Source organism: Ursus arctos, unplaced genomic scaffold (assembly GCF_023065955.2).
Source record: "Ursus arctos isolate Adak ecotype North America unplaced genomic scaffold, UrsArc2.0 scaffold_14, whole genome shotgun sequence".
NCBI classification, from domain to species: Eukaryota; Metazoa; Chordata; class Mammalia; order Carnivora; family Ursidae; genus Ursus; species Ursus arctos.
Window position 1 is genome coordinate 21,177,380 of NW_026622808.1, and position 16,225 is coordinate 21,193,604.

The window sequence follows — 16,225 nt, forward strand, 5'->3', positions numbered from 1 at the left end:
ACGGCACCGCCCACCACCCTGCAGTACGCACGCGTGCCCGCGCACTGCCGGCCGGGAGCTGTAGTTTCAGCGTGGCGGGCCCAGCAAGTCCAGTGGCTGCGCTCCGGTGCCGCGGAGCCGGAGGGCCGAGGCGGAAGTGAGGCGGTCACCCTGGGGGGCGAGGGCGCGGGGTCAGCGGTCGCGGGGCGCCAACGAGGGGCGTGTGGCTCAGGAAGTGCGCGTGCGCGGCGATAGGCCCCGGGGGAGGAGGCAGGGCAAGGCCAGGCGAGGTGGCCAGTGGTCCGGGCATCCAGCCTGGAAGATGCACAAGAGGAAGGGACCCCCGGGACCCCCAGGCCGAGGTGCCGCCGCTGCCCGCCAGGTGAGTCTGTACCCCACGGCCTCGCCTACGGAACCCTACTCACCCCTATCTCAGGTTCAGGGGAGGGCCCCACCCCCCAGGGGAACCAGATCACCACCCCCTGGTGAGCCCGGGTCCCTGCCCTCCAGATGAGGTTCTGTCCCCCAAGTGCGGCCTGCTGGCCCCTGCTCCCCAGCTCCTCAGCTCTTGGCGCCCCGCCCTGGGCTCAGGGCCACCTGTTGCCGCAGACTCTCCAGTTTGGGAGGGGAAGGCCTCGGACCTGGGATAAGGATAGTTACTGCACTCCTGGCCTGAACACGCATGGAACCTCGCATCAGCCAGGCCAAGTCAGACTCTTTTTATCCCCACTGTACAGATGAGGACACTGAGGCCCAGAGAGGTGAAGACAGCTTCCCAAGGTCATAGGGATTAACAGCTTGGCCAGAGCTAAGAGCAAATCCAGAGCTGCGGCCATGAGCCCATGGGACTGTGTCTGGACCTCCTTTCCCTCCTGCATCTCCTCTGCCCCAGGCACCTGGAGAGTTTGATTCCATCAGCTTTGATGGAAGAACCCCAGGACATAGCTTAGTGCCGGGGTATTAGCGTCTGGCCAGCCTGGAGTTCCCTGCTGGCCTCTGTACCTTGGACCCTCGGCTTCACAGCTCTTACTCCTCAGATTCCTCATCTGTAAAATGGAGGCCCTAACAGTCCCTAAGTCACAGGACAGTTGTGAAAATTCATTGAGACAGTTTATGGAAAGTGCTAGAACATAGTCCTCAATAAGTGTAACCTCGTTATTACTATTAAAAGGAGCCATACATAATTGCCCATTTTGACCCACAGAAAAGGCAATTTTGTATAGTTCAACATAATATTATCACATCACGATTGGTCTTGAAACAAGTCTGTTACACAATGAAAACCCCGCTTTCAACTTCTGTGTTGTTTTCCGGGCTTCTATTTGCTCTTGGAACCTCCTTCGTGGCCCCCACTGCTGAGTGTGCTGGAAGGAGAAGCCCAGATGTGCAGAGTGGCTTTGCTTTGGGCAAGGTGTAGGGCCTGCTTTTCCCACTGAACTTGGTCAGCAGCACATCATGGGCGTGGGCTCAGAGCAGGGAGCAGGGTCTCTGCCTGCCCTTTGCCCCGTGTGTTGATCTATGCCAGAAGGCCCAGCCCATCCTGGGACACCTGTTGCATTCTGAGCCCGTTTCAGCCTCCTGGCACTCCTCAGGGAAAATGACTTTCCCCAGGAGGTCTGGGTTTCCTTCCTCCTAAGGGAACTCTGGGTCCGTCCTGGCTGCCTCTGACCAAGTGGGGTGCATTCCGAGGTCTGACTGGACCCTTGCTCTTCCCTCAGCTGGGCCTGCTGGTTGACTTCTCCCCAGACGGCCTGATGATCCCTGAGGATGGAGTTACCAATGAGGAACTGGAGGCCGAGTTCTTGGCCTTGGTTGGGGGCCAGCCCCAAGTCCTGGAAAAGGTCAAAGGCAAAGGTGAGACTTTCAACACACCCCTGAACATTTTCTGAGCTCCTGCTGTGGGCAGGGCTCAGCGCTGGACCCTGGGGAGAAGGAGGAAAGGAGACAGAGAAGGTCTTTGCCCTCCTGGAACCCACAGCCTGGGTAAGGCTTTAAGTGATCAACTGTGGACCCAGGGTGAGTGTTCAAATCCCAGCTCTGCCGCTTACTGGCTGTGTGACTTGATGAGTCCCAGCATCTGTGTGGGCCTCAGTCTCCCCATTCGTAAAATGGGAACAATGACTGCACTTCATCACAAGAGTTATTCTTCCAGTGTTTGTAAAACACTTCACACAGGGTCTAGCATTTCTTCCGGCTTGCGTCCCGTGCTGAGGGCTGGGATGAGGGAAGCCCAGAGCGATGGGAGAGACCTGTGAGCTAGGGCCAGATGCCCGCAAGAGGCACCCACAGTAAGGAAGGCCAGGTGAAGAGCTGGGGAGCATTTTTGGGAGAGGCCGCAGCACCTGCAAAAGCCCCGTAGGGGAGGTGGCAGGGGCCTGCAACTCTGTAATGGGCAGTGGGACTGGAGCTCCAAGGGCAAACGGAAGGAACCTTTATACTTTTCAGCTAATTCAGTCAGTCCTCATTATCGATGGATTCCATATTTGTGAATTCACCTGCGGGCACCCAGATCAATACTTGGGGAGCTTTTGCAGTTCTCGGCGGGCATGCACAGAGCTGCCAGGAGTTGGAGTCACTCGACATACATGCTCCCAGCCGAGGCGAAGCGAGATGCCACTCCGCCTTCTTGTCCCGCGGTGTGCCATAAACAAGTGTCCTTTCCACGGTCTGTGTAAAGCTGCACTTTTTTCTCATTTTGGTGCTTTCTGTTGGTGATTTTGCTCTTCAAGATGCTCCCAAGGGTAGGGCTTAGTGCTGTCTCATGTTTCTGAGAGCAAGAGGGCTGTGCTGTGTCTTATGGAGAAAAGACCCAACAGGTGAGCTTCATTCAGGCAGGAGTTACAGTGCTGCTGTTGGCCTTGAGTTCGACGTTACCAAATCAACAATATATACTTGAAAAGGCATCATGAGGTAGAAGCTCACAGCAGGCAAGGGTATGACTGGTTGACAAAAATGTGCTGCCCAGAGGCTCATGGGACCCTCACCTTGTATTTCCTCGAGGGGCAATGGTCCAGTGTGCGCTAAGTCAGCACTGATGGCAGTTTTATAGAACATGCCTAATGCAAATAATGAGAATAACTCAGATAACAAAATGCTGACCACGTGCTATGCTCGAGCTTCATTTAGCTTTAGTTCCCACGATCCACCTGTGAGGGAGAAACTGTTGTCCTGGTCTAATGGGAAGACTGAGTCCCAGACAGGGCAAGACTTGCCCAGGGCTCCAAAGCGAGAAAGCTGCGGAGCCGGGGTGCCAAGTCGGGCTCCATAAGGAAGAGACAAGGCGGGCGAGATCTGCGGGGATCAGGATCATACCTGGTGGGCCCGAGGGCCGTGGGGTGCCATGGAAGGGCCAAGAAGGGGACATGCTGCCCTAGTCTTTGGGGCCATGGGTAATGGATGGGAGGCTGGGGACTCTTGAGGGATCCCCGTCCAGCTGGGGCCTCTCCCTGCCGCCAGGCCCCCTGCCCATGGAGGCCATTGAGAAGATGGCCAGCTTGTGCATGAGAGACCCGGATGAAGGTGAGGATGAGGGTACAGACGAGGAGGATGTGGAGGCTGATGATGACCTGCTGGTGAGCACCCAGGGCAAGGCGGGGGGCCTCCCACGCTGTCATTGCACCATCCAGCGGGCCCTCATGCTTGGCCCGTGGCCGTGTGCCCCTGCAGGCAGAGCTAAACGAGGTCCTTGGGGAGGAGCAGAAGACTGTGGAGTCCCACCCTCCTGTGGCTCAGGTATAGCCCAGCAACCTGCTCTCCATAGGCCAGAGTTCGAGGCCTCAGCCATGTTACCTTGCGCAGGTGGCATGACACCTCTGAGACCCAGTTCCCTGCACCGGGAAATGGGGATGATGATTTCTGCCTGGCGGGGGTGGGGTAGGGTGGGGTGGGGACAGCTGGCCCAGGGGCAACATGCCTGGTGTGTGGGAGGCACTTGACAAGGGAGCTCTTGGGGAGAGCTCAGGTGGGGTCACCACCCAGGCCATGCCCCGGTCCCTCCTGCAGCTGAAGGCCACAGCCCCCAGCCCAGGGGTGGAGGCCACCTTGCAGGAGAGGCTGGCTCTCTACCAGACAGCGATCGAAAGCGCTAGGCAAGCTGGAGATGGTGCCAAGATGCGGCGCTACGACCGGGGGCTTAAGGTGAGCGGGCAGGTGACGGGAGGGTGCTGGGACCCTACCACTGGCCACTGCACCCGGCTCCAGGCTCCTCTAAAAACCGCTTTCACACCTGCTCTCAGACACTTGAAAACCTGCTGGCCTCTGTCCGGAAGGGTAACACCATTGATGAAGGGGACATCCCACCACCTGTGGCAGTGGGGAAGGGCCCAGCAGCCACGCCCAGCCACACGGCGGCACCCACCCAGCCGGCCTCTGCAAACCAGCCAGTCCCAGAGCCCAGGGTCATGGTCGAAGGCCCTCCTTCCTCTGCTCCAGCCACATCCATAGGCTTGGCTAAGCCCCAGCTTCCTCCAGGTAGGCCTAGGGCAGGGCTGGGCTGACATGGGATTTGCGGGGGTTGTAGTCAGCAGTTGGCCATTTTGTGGAGGTGCTGACTCATTCATTCATTAGATATTTATTCATTCATTCATTTATTTATTGAGCCCATGCAAGCAGGGGGAGGGGCAGGGGGAGAGGAACAGAGAGAATCCCAACTCCACGCTGAGCACGGAGCCCAACGCGGAGCTCAGTCCCACAGCCCGGAGATCATGACCTGAGCTGAAATCAGGAGCCGAACGCTTAACGAAGTGAGCCACCCAGGCACCCCGTGTGTTAGATATTCTTAACACCCCTCCCTTTCCTAGGTCCTTGTGCCTCTGGAGTTCAGCAATGCCTTTTTTGTGCGCGTGGTGGTAGAATAGATATAACGTAACCTTGGCCGTTGTAACCGTCTTGCAGTGTGTAATTAACTGAGCGGCGTGTAGCACATTCGCAGTGTTGTGCAACCACTACCTCCATCTTTTTCCAAAGATTTTGCATCACCCCAAACCAAAACTCTGCCCCACGGAACACTAACTCCCCATTCTCCCTCCCCCCAGCCCCAGGCTGCCACCATCTGCTCTCTGTCTGTGAATTTGCCTCTCCTAGCTATTTCGTGTAAGTAGAACCACACGCTATTTGTCCTTATTCACTATTTTCACTTAGGGTAATGTTGCAGCGTGCGTCAGAGCCCTGCTCCTTTCGCGGGCTCCCATTCTCACACAGAGAGTTGTAAGTGGATAACTTCCAAGCCCTCAGCTTGTCTGTCTTCTCTCCTAAAACTCACCTGCTGGAGGTTTTCCAACCTCCCAAGAGGTTTCCCTTCTCGGGCCACCCTCCTCCCACTACGGGAAAGGAGTGCCTCCCCCCACCCCCCCGCACCTCGTCCCTTCTAGAATATCAACACAGGCTCTGCCCCAGAGGCAGACACTCCCCGAGTGAACCAAAGAGACACTTAAAACTGGGCTGGCCTGGTCGAGAAGGTAAACAGCCGGTCTAAACCTTACCTCAGCCAGACTGGTTTCTAAGCTGTTGTTTTGGCAAAGGTCAAGGAGGATTATGGGAAATCATCACCTGAAGTTCTCTGCTGAAATCACCAGAACGTTTCTCACGATGGGGTTTTGGCATGTAGGTTGGCAGGGGTTCAGGGGATCCCCCGACAGGGTGATGACAAGACTCCGCCTCTTGCCATCTGTTTGTTGGTGTGAAGCAGGTTTCTTTATGCTTTAAAAAAAGAAAACAGGGAAGTTGGGAAAGAATAAACCGGAAAACAGGAGTTAATTGGTAGAGGGGGGACCCAGCCCCGACCATGTCAACAAGAGGTACCTTGCTCATAAAAGTTTACTCTTGGTCTATAAAAATTCTTTATCCAGAAGCTTGACATGTTTCGGCTTTGCTCAGTTGCGTGCTCGTCATACCAGTGCTTCAACCCGGAAGAACATTTTCTTAACTCAGAGACTTGCAGTGATGGGACATAAAACCAAGCAAATGTCAAGGTGTTTTGCCTCAACCTACGGACACCTTTTCAGGCAATTACACCTAAACTTGAAGCTCTAGGTGCAGTTGTGAGTCTGAGAAAGTACAATGCATGGCAGCTTTCCAGGTGTTTCTAGGATCTGTGGACCCTGGGTGGTGTATCTATTACCCCGTGTTTTTTTATACCCAAAATTGCCCGGATTGCTTTCAGTTTAGAGACACTTCCCCTGAAAACCTATTGAACTGTGTTATTTGATACTGTAACTAACACACTCTTTGAAAAGAAGCTTAACTCTGCTTCCTCACTTTGGCAACGCACTGCAGGGATGGATTTTGGTTGCACAAATGTACCGTAGGGTGGTCGAGAAAAGGCTTTCGAGCACCCACATTTACAGTTGACCCTTGAACAACGCAGCTTTGAACTGAGCGGGTCACTATTTCTCTGATAAACACAGTACAACACTGTATTTCTCTTCCTTGTGGCTTTCCTAGTACCAATTTCTTTTTTTTTTTTTTAAGATTTTATTTATTTATAGACAGCGAGAGAGGGAACACAAGCAGGGGGAGTGGGAGAGGAAGAAGCAGGCTCCTAGCAGAGAAGCCTGATGTGGGGCTCGATCCCAGAACGCTGGGATCACGCCCTGAGCCGAAGGCAGACGCCTAACGACTGCGCTACCCAGGCGCCCCTCCTAGTACCAATTTCTTTGGCCTGCTTTATTATGAGAACATGGTGTATAATGCACGTAACATACAAAACATGTAGGTCAAGTGCCTTTATTGTTGGTAATGCTTCCGGTCAACAGTAAGCTATAATAGTGAAGTTTTGGGGGAGTCAAAGTAGATTTTCAACTGTGTGGCGGGAAGGGGTGTTGGCACCCTTAACCCCCACATTGTTCAAGGGTCAACTGAATGCCACTGAACTGTATACTTAGAAACGGTTAAGATGGTGAATTTCAGGGGCGCCTGGGTGGCTCAGTCGGTTAAGCGTCTGCCTTCAGCTCAAGTCATGATCTCAGGGTCCTGGGATCGAGCCCCGCATCTGGCTCTCTGCTCAGCAGGGAGCCTACGTCTCCCTTTCCCTCTACCTGCTGCTCCCCCTGTTTGTGCTCTCTCTCTGTCAAATAAATAAATAAAATCTTTTTAAAAAGATGGTGAATTCCATGTGTATTTTGCCACAATTAAAAAAATAAATGAAGGGGCGCCTGGCCGGCTCAGTCCATTGAGCATGTGACTCTTGATCTCAGGGTCATGAGTTCAAGCCCCACGTTGGGGGTAGAGCTTACTTAAAAAAAAAAAAAAAAGTGAGTATTGGTAAGTTTCAAATCACCATGGTAATTAACGTACATTAGATTTTTAAAAAGTGATGTGATAGTTTTCTTTTGTGAATGTCAATTACTTGCAAGGCAGTGGGAATAACAACAGTGGCCACTTTTGAAACTTCAGACAAAAACTTTCAGACGCCAGCTTAAAATTGCGTAAGGGTACGTAAGTTTTCCAAAATTCTCTTAGGGGCCAAACAGCAGTGGCTCCGGAGACCGCGAGTCCTGGGCTTGAGTGCCTGCCACACCATCTTCAGGCTGTGACCTCGGGGAGGCAGCCTCCCCTCTGAGCCTTGTTCTCACATCCGTAAGATGGACCTAAAGAACAGTCTTCGTTGTGAGGATTAAATAGAACTGGTTCAGGGGCACCTGGGTGGCTCAGTTGGTTAAGTGTCTGACTCTTGGTTTCAGTTCAGGTCAAGATCTCAGGGTCATGAGATCCAGCCCCACACGAGATCGAGCGCTCAGCATGGAGTCTGCTTGTCCCTCTCCCTTCCCCTTGACCCTCTCCCCTCTCTTTTTCTCTCTAAAATAAATACGTAAAGTCTTAAAAAAAAAAAAGCAAAGAAAAGAAGAAAAGAAAGAAAAAGAAAGGAAGGAAGGAGAGAGAGAAAGAAAGAAAAGAAAGGAAAGAAAGGAAAGAAAGAAAGAAAGGGAAATGGTTCATATGCTGTTCCCCCTTCCAGGTCCCTGCAGCCCTGGCCCCCTGGCCCAGGTGCAGAGCCGCCAGCGTGAATATAAGTTGGCTGCCCTCCATGCCAAGCAACAGGGAGATACTGCCACTGCTGCCAGACACTTCCGCGTGGCCAAGGTGCGTCCAGATGGGCAGACGGGGTCGGGGGGGAGAAGACAGGATGCTTCCGACTTTGCATGGTGGCAAAGAGCAGGAGCTCTGCGGTCACGCCCAAACTGGAATCCTGGCTCTTAGTCGCTCTAGAGCTGTAGTCTGCTGTATCTCTTAAAACCCCAGTTTACCCTCTCTGTGAAGTGGGCATAAATTTTGGAAGGGGCTTAAACGAGATGGTGCAGAGGAATGGATAGAGCTGGGAGTCCCCTGTCAAATGGCAGGGCACAGAGGCTCCCCACAGGGTCCTGGTCCCTAGCTGCAGCCGCCTCCCCTGCTCTTTCTCTCAGAGCTTCGATGCCGTCTTGGAGGCCCTCAGCCGGGGGGAGCCTGTGGACCTGTCCCGCCTGCCACCTCCCCCTGGTGAGAACCCTACCCTGCTCACCCTTCAGGACTTGATGCTGCCACCCTCACTGGTCACCTGGGAACCCCCTCAGGCCACACCAGCCTGGGGTGGGGGGGTGCCCAAGCAAGCCCCTCATGGACTGGACCTCTCTGCCCTCAGACCAGCTGCCCCCAGACCCACCATCACCACCACCACAGCCTCCAACTCCCACCACAGTGCCCTCCACGCCAGGTAGGCTCCTGGAACCCTGTGTGGCGGGCAGACCAGGGCAAGACAGTCTCTCCTTCCCAAGACTCTTAACGTGGCCCCTCTGCCTCCCGCCACCCCTGTCTGTCCCAGAGGTTCCCCCACCTCCGCGGACTCTCCTGGAGGCACTGGAGCAGCGGATGGAGCGATACCACATGGCTGCAGCCCAGGCCAAGGCCAAAGGGGACCAGCGGAAGGCTCGCATGCACGAGCGCATTGTCAAGGTGCGTTGGGGCCTAGTGGGCAGGTAGACAGCCCCTGGAGACCTGGCCCAGGTAGCCCTAATACTGTGTCCGTCGCAGCAATACCAAGATGCCATCCGAGCCCACAAGGCTGGCCGAGCAGTAGATGTGGCTGAGCTGCCGGTGCCCCCAGGTAGGCACTGCCCCTCCCCCAGCCCTCTGGCCTCTGCGCCTTTGTAGCTGCTGTTCCTTCGGATGGTACAGGCCTGGGGAGCTCTTTGCTACGCATTCAGGAATTCTGCAAACTTGTTAGATAATTGGTAACTTAAAGTCGGGTCATAATAGGAGTGTTTATACCATGGAAATTGGCAGACACTAAAAATCAGGGGGGGTTATTTGGAGAATCTGTTCATCAGCCCACCATCATCTGATCCCTCTATTTCTTCTTCATTCAGCTCACTGTCTCCTAGTCATCAGCTCTCAGCTTTACACATACCTACTCAGCCTCCCAGGGGGTTGGCGGTCTCCTCTGGGTTCTCAGAGCTGCCTGTGTGTCCCCCGGGAGAGCAGTTATCACTTAGCACCTTGGTCCCCTGGGAATCCCTCCAGGCCTGTGACCACCTCTTGTGCCCAGTACCCCACCTCACCTAGTATGTGCTTGTTGGAATCTGGTCAAGGCCCAGAGGCACCAAGATGCAAGAGGGAGGTTGGAATGATCTGGTGTCTACACAGAACCAGGAGGAGCTCCTTCCTGGATTCAAAGTATATCCAAAGCCCTGAGGCTACTTAGGGGGGGGAGGAACCCACGTCTCCACCATAATGGCACGGGTCCCTCCCTTCTGACTGGGCCCTGACTGGCCGCCCAGGCTTTCCCCCCATCCAGGGCCTGGAGGCTACGGAGCCCACCCAGCAGAGCCTGGTGGGGGTCCTGGAAACTGCCATGAAGCTGGCCAACCAGGATGAAGGCCCAGAGGATGAAGAGGATGAGGAACCTAAGAAGGTGTCAGGGGCTGGGGTCTTGGGGTGAGGCAGGGGAGTGGCAGCAAAGCAGAGCCCTGACAGCAGGGAAGAACTGGCCTTATCCCCGCCATGCCTCTTCCCGGCTGTGTGGCCACGGGCAGGTCATTTTGCTCTCTGATCCTGTCTCCTCATCTGTAAAGTGGGCATGGTGGCAGTCTCTGTCTCCCAGGGTCGGTGCAAAGATTCAACGAGAATGGGACCATAGGTTGCGTTCAGTGCTGAGGAAACAGAAACTAGGACAGTCCCTGTTGTCAGCATCAGGCCCTGATCCTTTGGGGAGTAGAACCACTGCAGGCCCTGGGAGAGCTCTGACTTCCTCTCCATCCCTCAGCAGCCCACCAGCCCTCCGGCCCCCACGGTCCAGCCCAAGGCCCCACCCTCAAGGGCACCCCAGTCAGGCTCCACCCCAGCAGCCAAAACAGCACCTAAGGGCACCTCCACCAGAGGTAGGTATGCCCTCCCCTCCCTGGCTGCCCATTGCCTGGCCATGGTCTGGGCAGCACCTGTCGACACCCCTGTACCCACAGCCCAGCAGCAGCTGGCCTTCCTGGAGGGCCGCAAGAAGCAGCTCCTGCAGGCCGCGCTGCGAGCCAAGCAGAAGAATGATGTAGAGGGTGCCAAAATGCACCTGCGCCAGGCCAAGGGGCTGGAGCCCATGCTGGAGGCCTCACGCAACGGGCTGCCTGTGGACATCACTAAGGTGAACTCTCTAGGCCTGCTGGACTTCCCAGGCACCCACCCATGGGGCTCTGGCCACTTAGCCATGTGACTGGGAGTATATTAGGGTCCAGGTAAAGCTGCTATAACAAATAGGTCCCCCTAAGATTGTGGCTAAAAGAAGACAGACACATATTTCTTGCATGTAAGGCTCGGGGCAGTCTGGGCTCTGAAAGACAAAGCCCTCCAGGGCTCGGGTTCTTTCCATCTTGTTGCTCTGCCACACCCCAGGAGGTCATCTTTGTCCATGTGGTCAGAGGGGGTAGATGCCCTGTCTGCATTTAGTCCGTGGGAAGATGCGAGAGAAAGAAAGGGCAAGGCAAGCAGTTTCCTTTAAAAGAAGGGCCCTGGTGTGCCATGACTTCTGCTAGCCTTCCACTGGCCAGAGCTGAATCACATGGCTGTACCTAGCTGCAAGGGATGCGGCTGTACGAGCTGCAAGGGATGCTGGGACATGTAGTCTCTTGGCTGTGTGCCTAGCCAGAACTCCATTACTAGGGAAGAGAGGGTAAGGATCACATTTGGCGGAGACAGCTAATAGATGCTGCCACTTTGGAAATGACCATCCACTTTTCTTTTTGCACCACTTTTCACCTTGGGGAAGAAGAAAGTCCAGGGCAGGGACAAAACAGTGGTCCAGGAAGGCCTCTCCAAGGAGGGCTGATATTTCCGTGGGTGGGCCTGTTCGTTAATGACCAGCAGGCCCCTCCCCATGAGCCTTGTCTTCCCAGGTGCCACCCGCCCCCGTCAACAAGGACGACTTCTCTCTGGTCCAGCGGCCTGGCCCAGGTCTGTCTCAGGAGTCTGCCCGGCGCTACGGTGAACTCACCAAGCTCATAAGGCAGCAGCACGAGGTGAGGTGGCCCCTAGCACGGTTCTGCGGGCCTCCCTCAGGGTCATGGCCCCCCATCCCTCCCCTCACTGTCTCCTGCTCTTCAGATGTGCCTGAACCACTCTAACCAGTTCACCCACCTGGGCAACATTGCTGAAACCAGCAAGTAAGTGCCCCTATCCGCATCCTGCCAGACATTTGCACCCCCAGACCACCCCTGGGACTAGGGACCTGAGCAGGGCTCTCTCAATGGCAGATTTGAGAAGCTGGCAGAGGACTGTAAGCGGAGCATGGAGATCCTGAAGCAGGCGTTCGCCCGGGGTCTCCCCACTCCCACTGCTCGCTTTGAGCAGAGAACCTTCAGCATCATCAAGTAAGGCCCTGATGCCCCTTGGCCAAAATGCCCCTTCAGAGAAGGGGTTGCACTCCCCAGAAGCCAGTGGAGGACTTGCCTCTGGGGGAGAGTTTGGTTGGGTGGTGAAAGCACAGTATATGCAAGGGTCCTGAGGCAGCTGTGAGGTGCAAGTGAAGGATGGTGATGGGGTGTTGACAGTGACATGTTGGAAACTGGGGAAGATCTAGTGAGTGCAGAGATGGGCCTTGTCCCAAGGCCTGGGCGAGCCCTTGGGATGGTTGTTGTTGGTCCTGCTCCTTTCAAGCCTTCCCACACCCCAGGGAATTGGGGTCACTTTTCCCATTTATAGACAAGGTTAGGTGCAGTGACAGCAATAACCTAGGATAAGCCACACCCGTCACCCCGGCTCCCCATCACCTCATCTCCACCCACTGTCCCCATTTCGCTCACCTCCTGCCACACAGGCCTCTTTTTGGTCTCTCAGACCAACCATGTTCCTATTTGGGGCCTTTGCGCCGGCTGTTTCCTCTGCCTAGACCCTCTTCCCCAGGTCTCCATGTAGCAGCACCTTCCCAGCATCCAGAATCACCTATGATGTCACCTCCTTTGAGAGGCCCTCCTTGACCACTCTGTCTGCAGCAGCCCCTCCTGGGTGCACCCCCCTCTCCCCTATTTTAGTTCTCTGCAGGATTGCTTTGTTTCTCTATTTATATATTCATTGGTTCTCTGTTCACTCAGCTAGCTTGGGTTCCATGAGCACACGAATAGGGTCTGTCTCACTTACTTCCATGTCCCCAGCAGCGAGGACACCGGCAGACACGTAGTAGGGGTTCCAGAAATATTGCTAAATGAAGGGCAGGTCCCCCAGCAGCTAGGGCACTCGCTGGTACATGGCAGGTGCTCGAGAAATGTCAGAAGAAGCAAATAAAGAAGACCGCAAAGCAGCTGGGGCACTGGATGATGAATATTAGGGACCCCAGAAATGTCAAATGAAGGAAAGCTCCCCCGGCAGGGAGGCCACCAGCTGGGGCGAAGCAGGTCCCAAATAGATCCGTGCAGACTGAAAAAAGGTCTCAAAAATAAGCCATTGGCAGAACTGGACAAAGAACTTCCAGTCTGTCTGATTCTAAAACTGGAGCCCAGGAGCCGATAAAGGCCAGCGAGGGGTTTGTTCCGTGGCCCCGCCGAGGGCAGAGAGGCGGGCAGGCATTGGAGCTGATGTGCCTCTGTCTCCCCACCTGCCCGCCCGGAAGGATCTTCCCCGACCTCAGCAGCAACGACATGCTTCTCTTCATCGTGAAGGGGATCAACTTGCCCACACCCCCAGGTGAGGGGCGGCAGGCTGGGGTCGGGGCTGTGGGACTGCCTCTCTGCCCAGCTCTGACCCTTGTCTGCCCACAGGGCTGTCTCCCAGCGACCTGGATGTCTTTGTTCGGTTTGACTTCCCCTATCCCAATGTGGTATGTGGAGAGCCGAGGAGGGACGGGCTCCAGCCTCATCGGGCTGGGAGTGAGTGGGTGGGCAGGGGTCCAGGGGAGGCCCCAGCCCCCAAGTTTTCCTGCCTCCTGTTTGGCTGCAGGAAGAAGCTCAGAAAGACAAGACCAGTGTGATTAAGAACACAGACTCCCCCGGTGAGCTGAGCGGAGGCGGGAGGCAGCCCAACCCCTTGCAGCGAGAACGCGAGCCCATAGCCTGACCTTTCTCTCTTTCCTCTTCGCCTGCCCCGTCCTCATTCCCCGAGTAGAGTTCAAGGAGCAGTTCAAACTCTGTATCAATCGCAGCCACCGAGGCTTCCGAAGGGCCATCCAGACCAAAGGCATCAAATTTGAAGTGGTCCACAAGGGGTGAGCTGGGGGTGCCAGGTGGACTCTGGGGGAGGGGGAGCTGCCCTGGGCCAACCATCCTGTCCCCTTCATACACACACAGGGGGCTGTTCAAGACTGACCGGGTGCTGGGCACAGCCCAACTCAAGCTGGATGCCCTGGAGACCGCATGCGAGGTCCGGGAGATCCTTGAGGTGAGATGTGGCCATTTGTCCGAAGGCTCCAGGGCGGCTCTGTCACATTTAACGTGACTCAAATGCTTCCTACGGGCCCTGGGCCTCCCAAGGGTCTCCTCTGCTGACCCAACCCCTCCCCCGGGGAGTCCCAGACCTCCCTACTTCCCAACCCTAAATAGTCCCAGCACTCTGCTCCATTCTGACCAGTCGATATCTCAGCCATACCCAGGGGCTCATATTTTGGAAATCGCCCTGGTTCCCCCTGATCCCAACCCTGGGCCTCCAGCCACTGCCCACTTCTCAGGCGCTTCCCCTCATTTCCACCCAGGTCCTGGATGGTCGCAGGCCCACGGGGGGCCGGCTGGAGGTGATGGTCCGAATTCGGGAGCCACTGACAGCCCAGCAGTTGGAGACCACAACGGAGAGGTGGCTGGTCATCGACCCTGTGCCAGCAGCTGTGCCCACGGTGAGACTCCTGCCCATCAGTGACCCCAGGGAAGGAGGCTTGGCTTGGGGGGGAGGGGGCGGGGATCACAACACTGGTTCTGTCCCCTGAAGCAGGTTGCTGGGCCCAAAGGGAAGGCCCCTCCCGTGCCTGCCCCTGCGAGGGAGCCAGGGAACAGGTAGGTAGCTGGGTCAAGCCATGCTGGAGAGAAGCCCCTTCTTCCCGTCTCAGCCCCTCCTGGACAATTTCCCATCGGGCACAAACTGTCTCATGTCTCTCCCATGCTCCAAAATGTGTCCTGCCTCCCCTTCTCCTGAAGCATCCAGTTTTAACTCCTCAGCCTGATTTTTAAGATCTTTTGTGATGTTGTCAATATATCCAGTAGTCTTCCCTTTCCCCACTTCCTCCTGTTGGTTCATGGTTACCTACACCTAGTTTTTACTGGCCTCTGGGCTTTTCTGTGGTCTTGCCCTGAGCACCCCTACCCGCTAGGCCCCCATGCTCCTGCCCAGCTCTGACTCCTGTGGCTCCCAGCTTGGCTGCGGCCTCCCCTAGGAAGCCTTCCCTGACCACCTGGCATTGCAGTTGCCTGAGGGTACGGCCATCATCCCCCCCTTGGCTGCGGGCTCAGCAACAGCAGGGTGGGCCTGGCTTGTCTCCTGCCACTCCCGGGTTCCCAGTGTGTCTGTCGAATTAATGGGGTCAGGGCTCGGGGGTCCTTGCTGCCCCTCACCCTTTCCCACCTCCGTAGATCAGCACGGCCCCTGCATAGCCTCAGCGTGCTGGCCTTTGACCAAGAGCGTCTGGAACGGAAGGTGGGTGCCTGCTCTGGTGGGCTGGGGGGGGCAGGATTGGGGGTTCTGTAGCCCCCGGGCGGGGCCATCACGGTGCCCCGCTTTGCACCCCCCAGATCCTGGCCCTCAGGCAGGCGCGGCGGCCAGTGCCCCAGGAAGTGGCCCAGCAGTACCAGGACATCCTGCAACGCAGCCAGTGGCAGCGGGCACAGCTGGAGCAGGGGGGCCCGCACATCCGGAGGGGTAGGGTCTCGGGGAGGGGTGCGTGGGGGAGGGTGGGGCAGCCATCCCCATCCTGACCCGGTCCCGCCATCAGAGTACGTGGCCCAGCTGGAGCGTCAGCTGCAGTTCTACACGGAGGCTGCCAGGCGCCTGGGCAATGACGGCAGCAGGGTGAGCGGGGTGAGGGCTGGCCGGGTGTGGAGGGTGCGGGTTGGGGCTGCCGGTAGCGGCCCACTGACCACCTCTCGGCCCCCAGGAGGCCGCAAAGGAGGCACTGTACAGGCGGAACCTGGTAGAGAGTGAGGTGAGTGGCCAGGGTATGGGTGTGTGTGTGTGTGTGTGTGTGTGTGTGTGTGGCTGTGGCCGTGAGCACCCCCTGACCCCTGTGGCCTCCCCCTCAGCTGCAGCGGCTCCGCAGGTGAGGGCCCAGCCAGGCGGGCGGCTCCTGGAGAGTGGGGAGCAGGCCCAAGGCCCCGGCACTGGGAGGAGCGGACAAAGCCACAGCCGAGAACCAGACAAGCAGACAATCAGCGGACAGTCGGCTCCAGACGGACACATTCCCCCACTGGGTCCCCCCAACCAGGCCACAGCCTCCCTGGCAGGAGGCGCTGGGGATAGTACCACCAGCCAGCTTGTGCCCCTTGCCCAGGCCTGGCTGGGTGGGCCCTGGACAGTCCCGTTTGCACAGCCTGGGGTGTCGGGCCCCTGGGCTGTCCCGGAGGTGGGGGGCAGCTAGGACCAAGCCCCGAGGGCCCCTGCAAGCACTTTACTTCCTGTCCCTCCCCAGCCTTAACCCTGAAGCCCACCCATACCCCAAAGAAGCCGCTGAGGTCAGCCAGAGCCTGGCTGGCTCCCCAGGGCTAACACAGGGAATAAAACAGCCAGGGCCACGCCTGGCTCCCTCTGTCCTATCTTTGTTTCTTGCTCCCACCCTCTGTGATTAGCTGGGTCTTCCCCACAGTCCCCCCGGGGACTG

At 56.7% G+C, this 16,225-nt stretch overlaps 1 protein-coding gene across 6 annotated transcripts; it reads left to right on the plus strand.

Annotated features, from left to right (window-relative positions):
* Positions 1–43: 43 nt before the first annotated feature.
* CC2D1A (coiled-coil and C2 domain containing 1A) lies at positions 44–16,160 on the plus strand. 6 transcript variants are annotated; one of them, XM_044379996.3, is made up of 29 exons: positions 44–136; positions 1,698–1,833; positions 3,436–3,551; positions 3,646–3,711; positions 3,982–4,116; positions 4,215–4,449; positions 7,934–8,058; positions 8,382–8,454; positions 8,597–8,668; positions 8,777–8,907; positions 8,986–9,058; positions 9,732–9,865; positions 10,217–10,331; positions 10,413–10,585; positions 11,334–11,456; positions 11,542–11,600; positions 11,691–11,807; positions 13,043–13,116; positions 13,191–13,249; positions 13,369–13,420; positions 13,534–13,633; positions 13,716–13,806; positions 14,117–14,254; positions 14,347–14,411; positions 14,985–15,048; positions 15,144–15,270; positions 15,344–15,420; positions 15,506–15,553; positions 15,651–16,160. In XM_044379996.3, exons 2-29 carry the CDS (start codon positions 1,734–1,736, stop codon positions 15,669–15,671), a joined length of 2,763 nt encoding a protein of 920 aa, XP_044235931.1. In that variant the 5' UTR covers positions 44–136; positions 1,698–1,733; the 3' UTR covers positions 15,672–16,160. The 6 variants fall into 6 exon arrangements, with proteins under 6 accessions (XP_044235931.1, XP_057167542.1, XP_026343898.1 ...); XM_057311559.1 differs by having other exon boundaries at positions 45–136; positions 14,350–14,411; XM_026488113.4 differs by having other exon boundaries at positions 68–361; positions 14,350–14,411.
* The last annotated feature ends 65 nt before the right edge of the window (positions 16,161–16,225 follow it).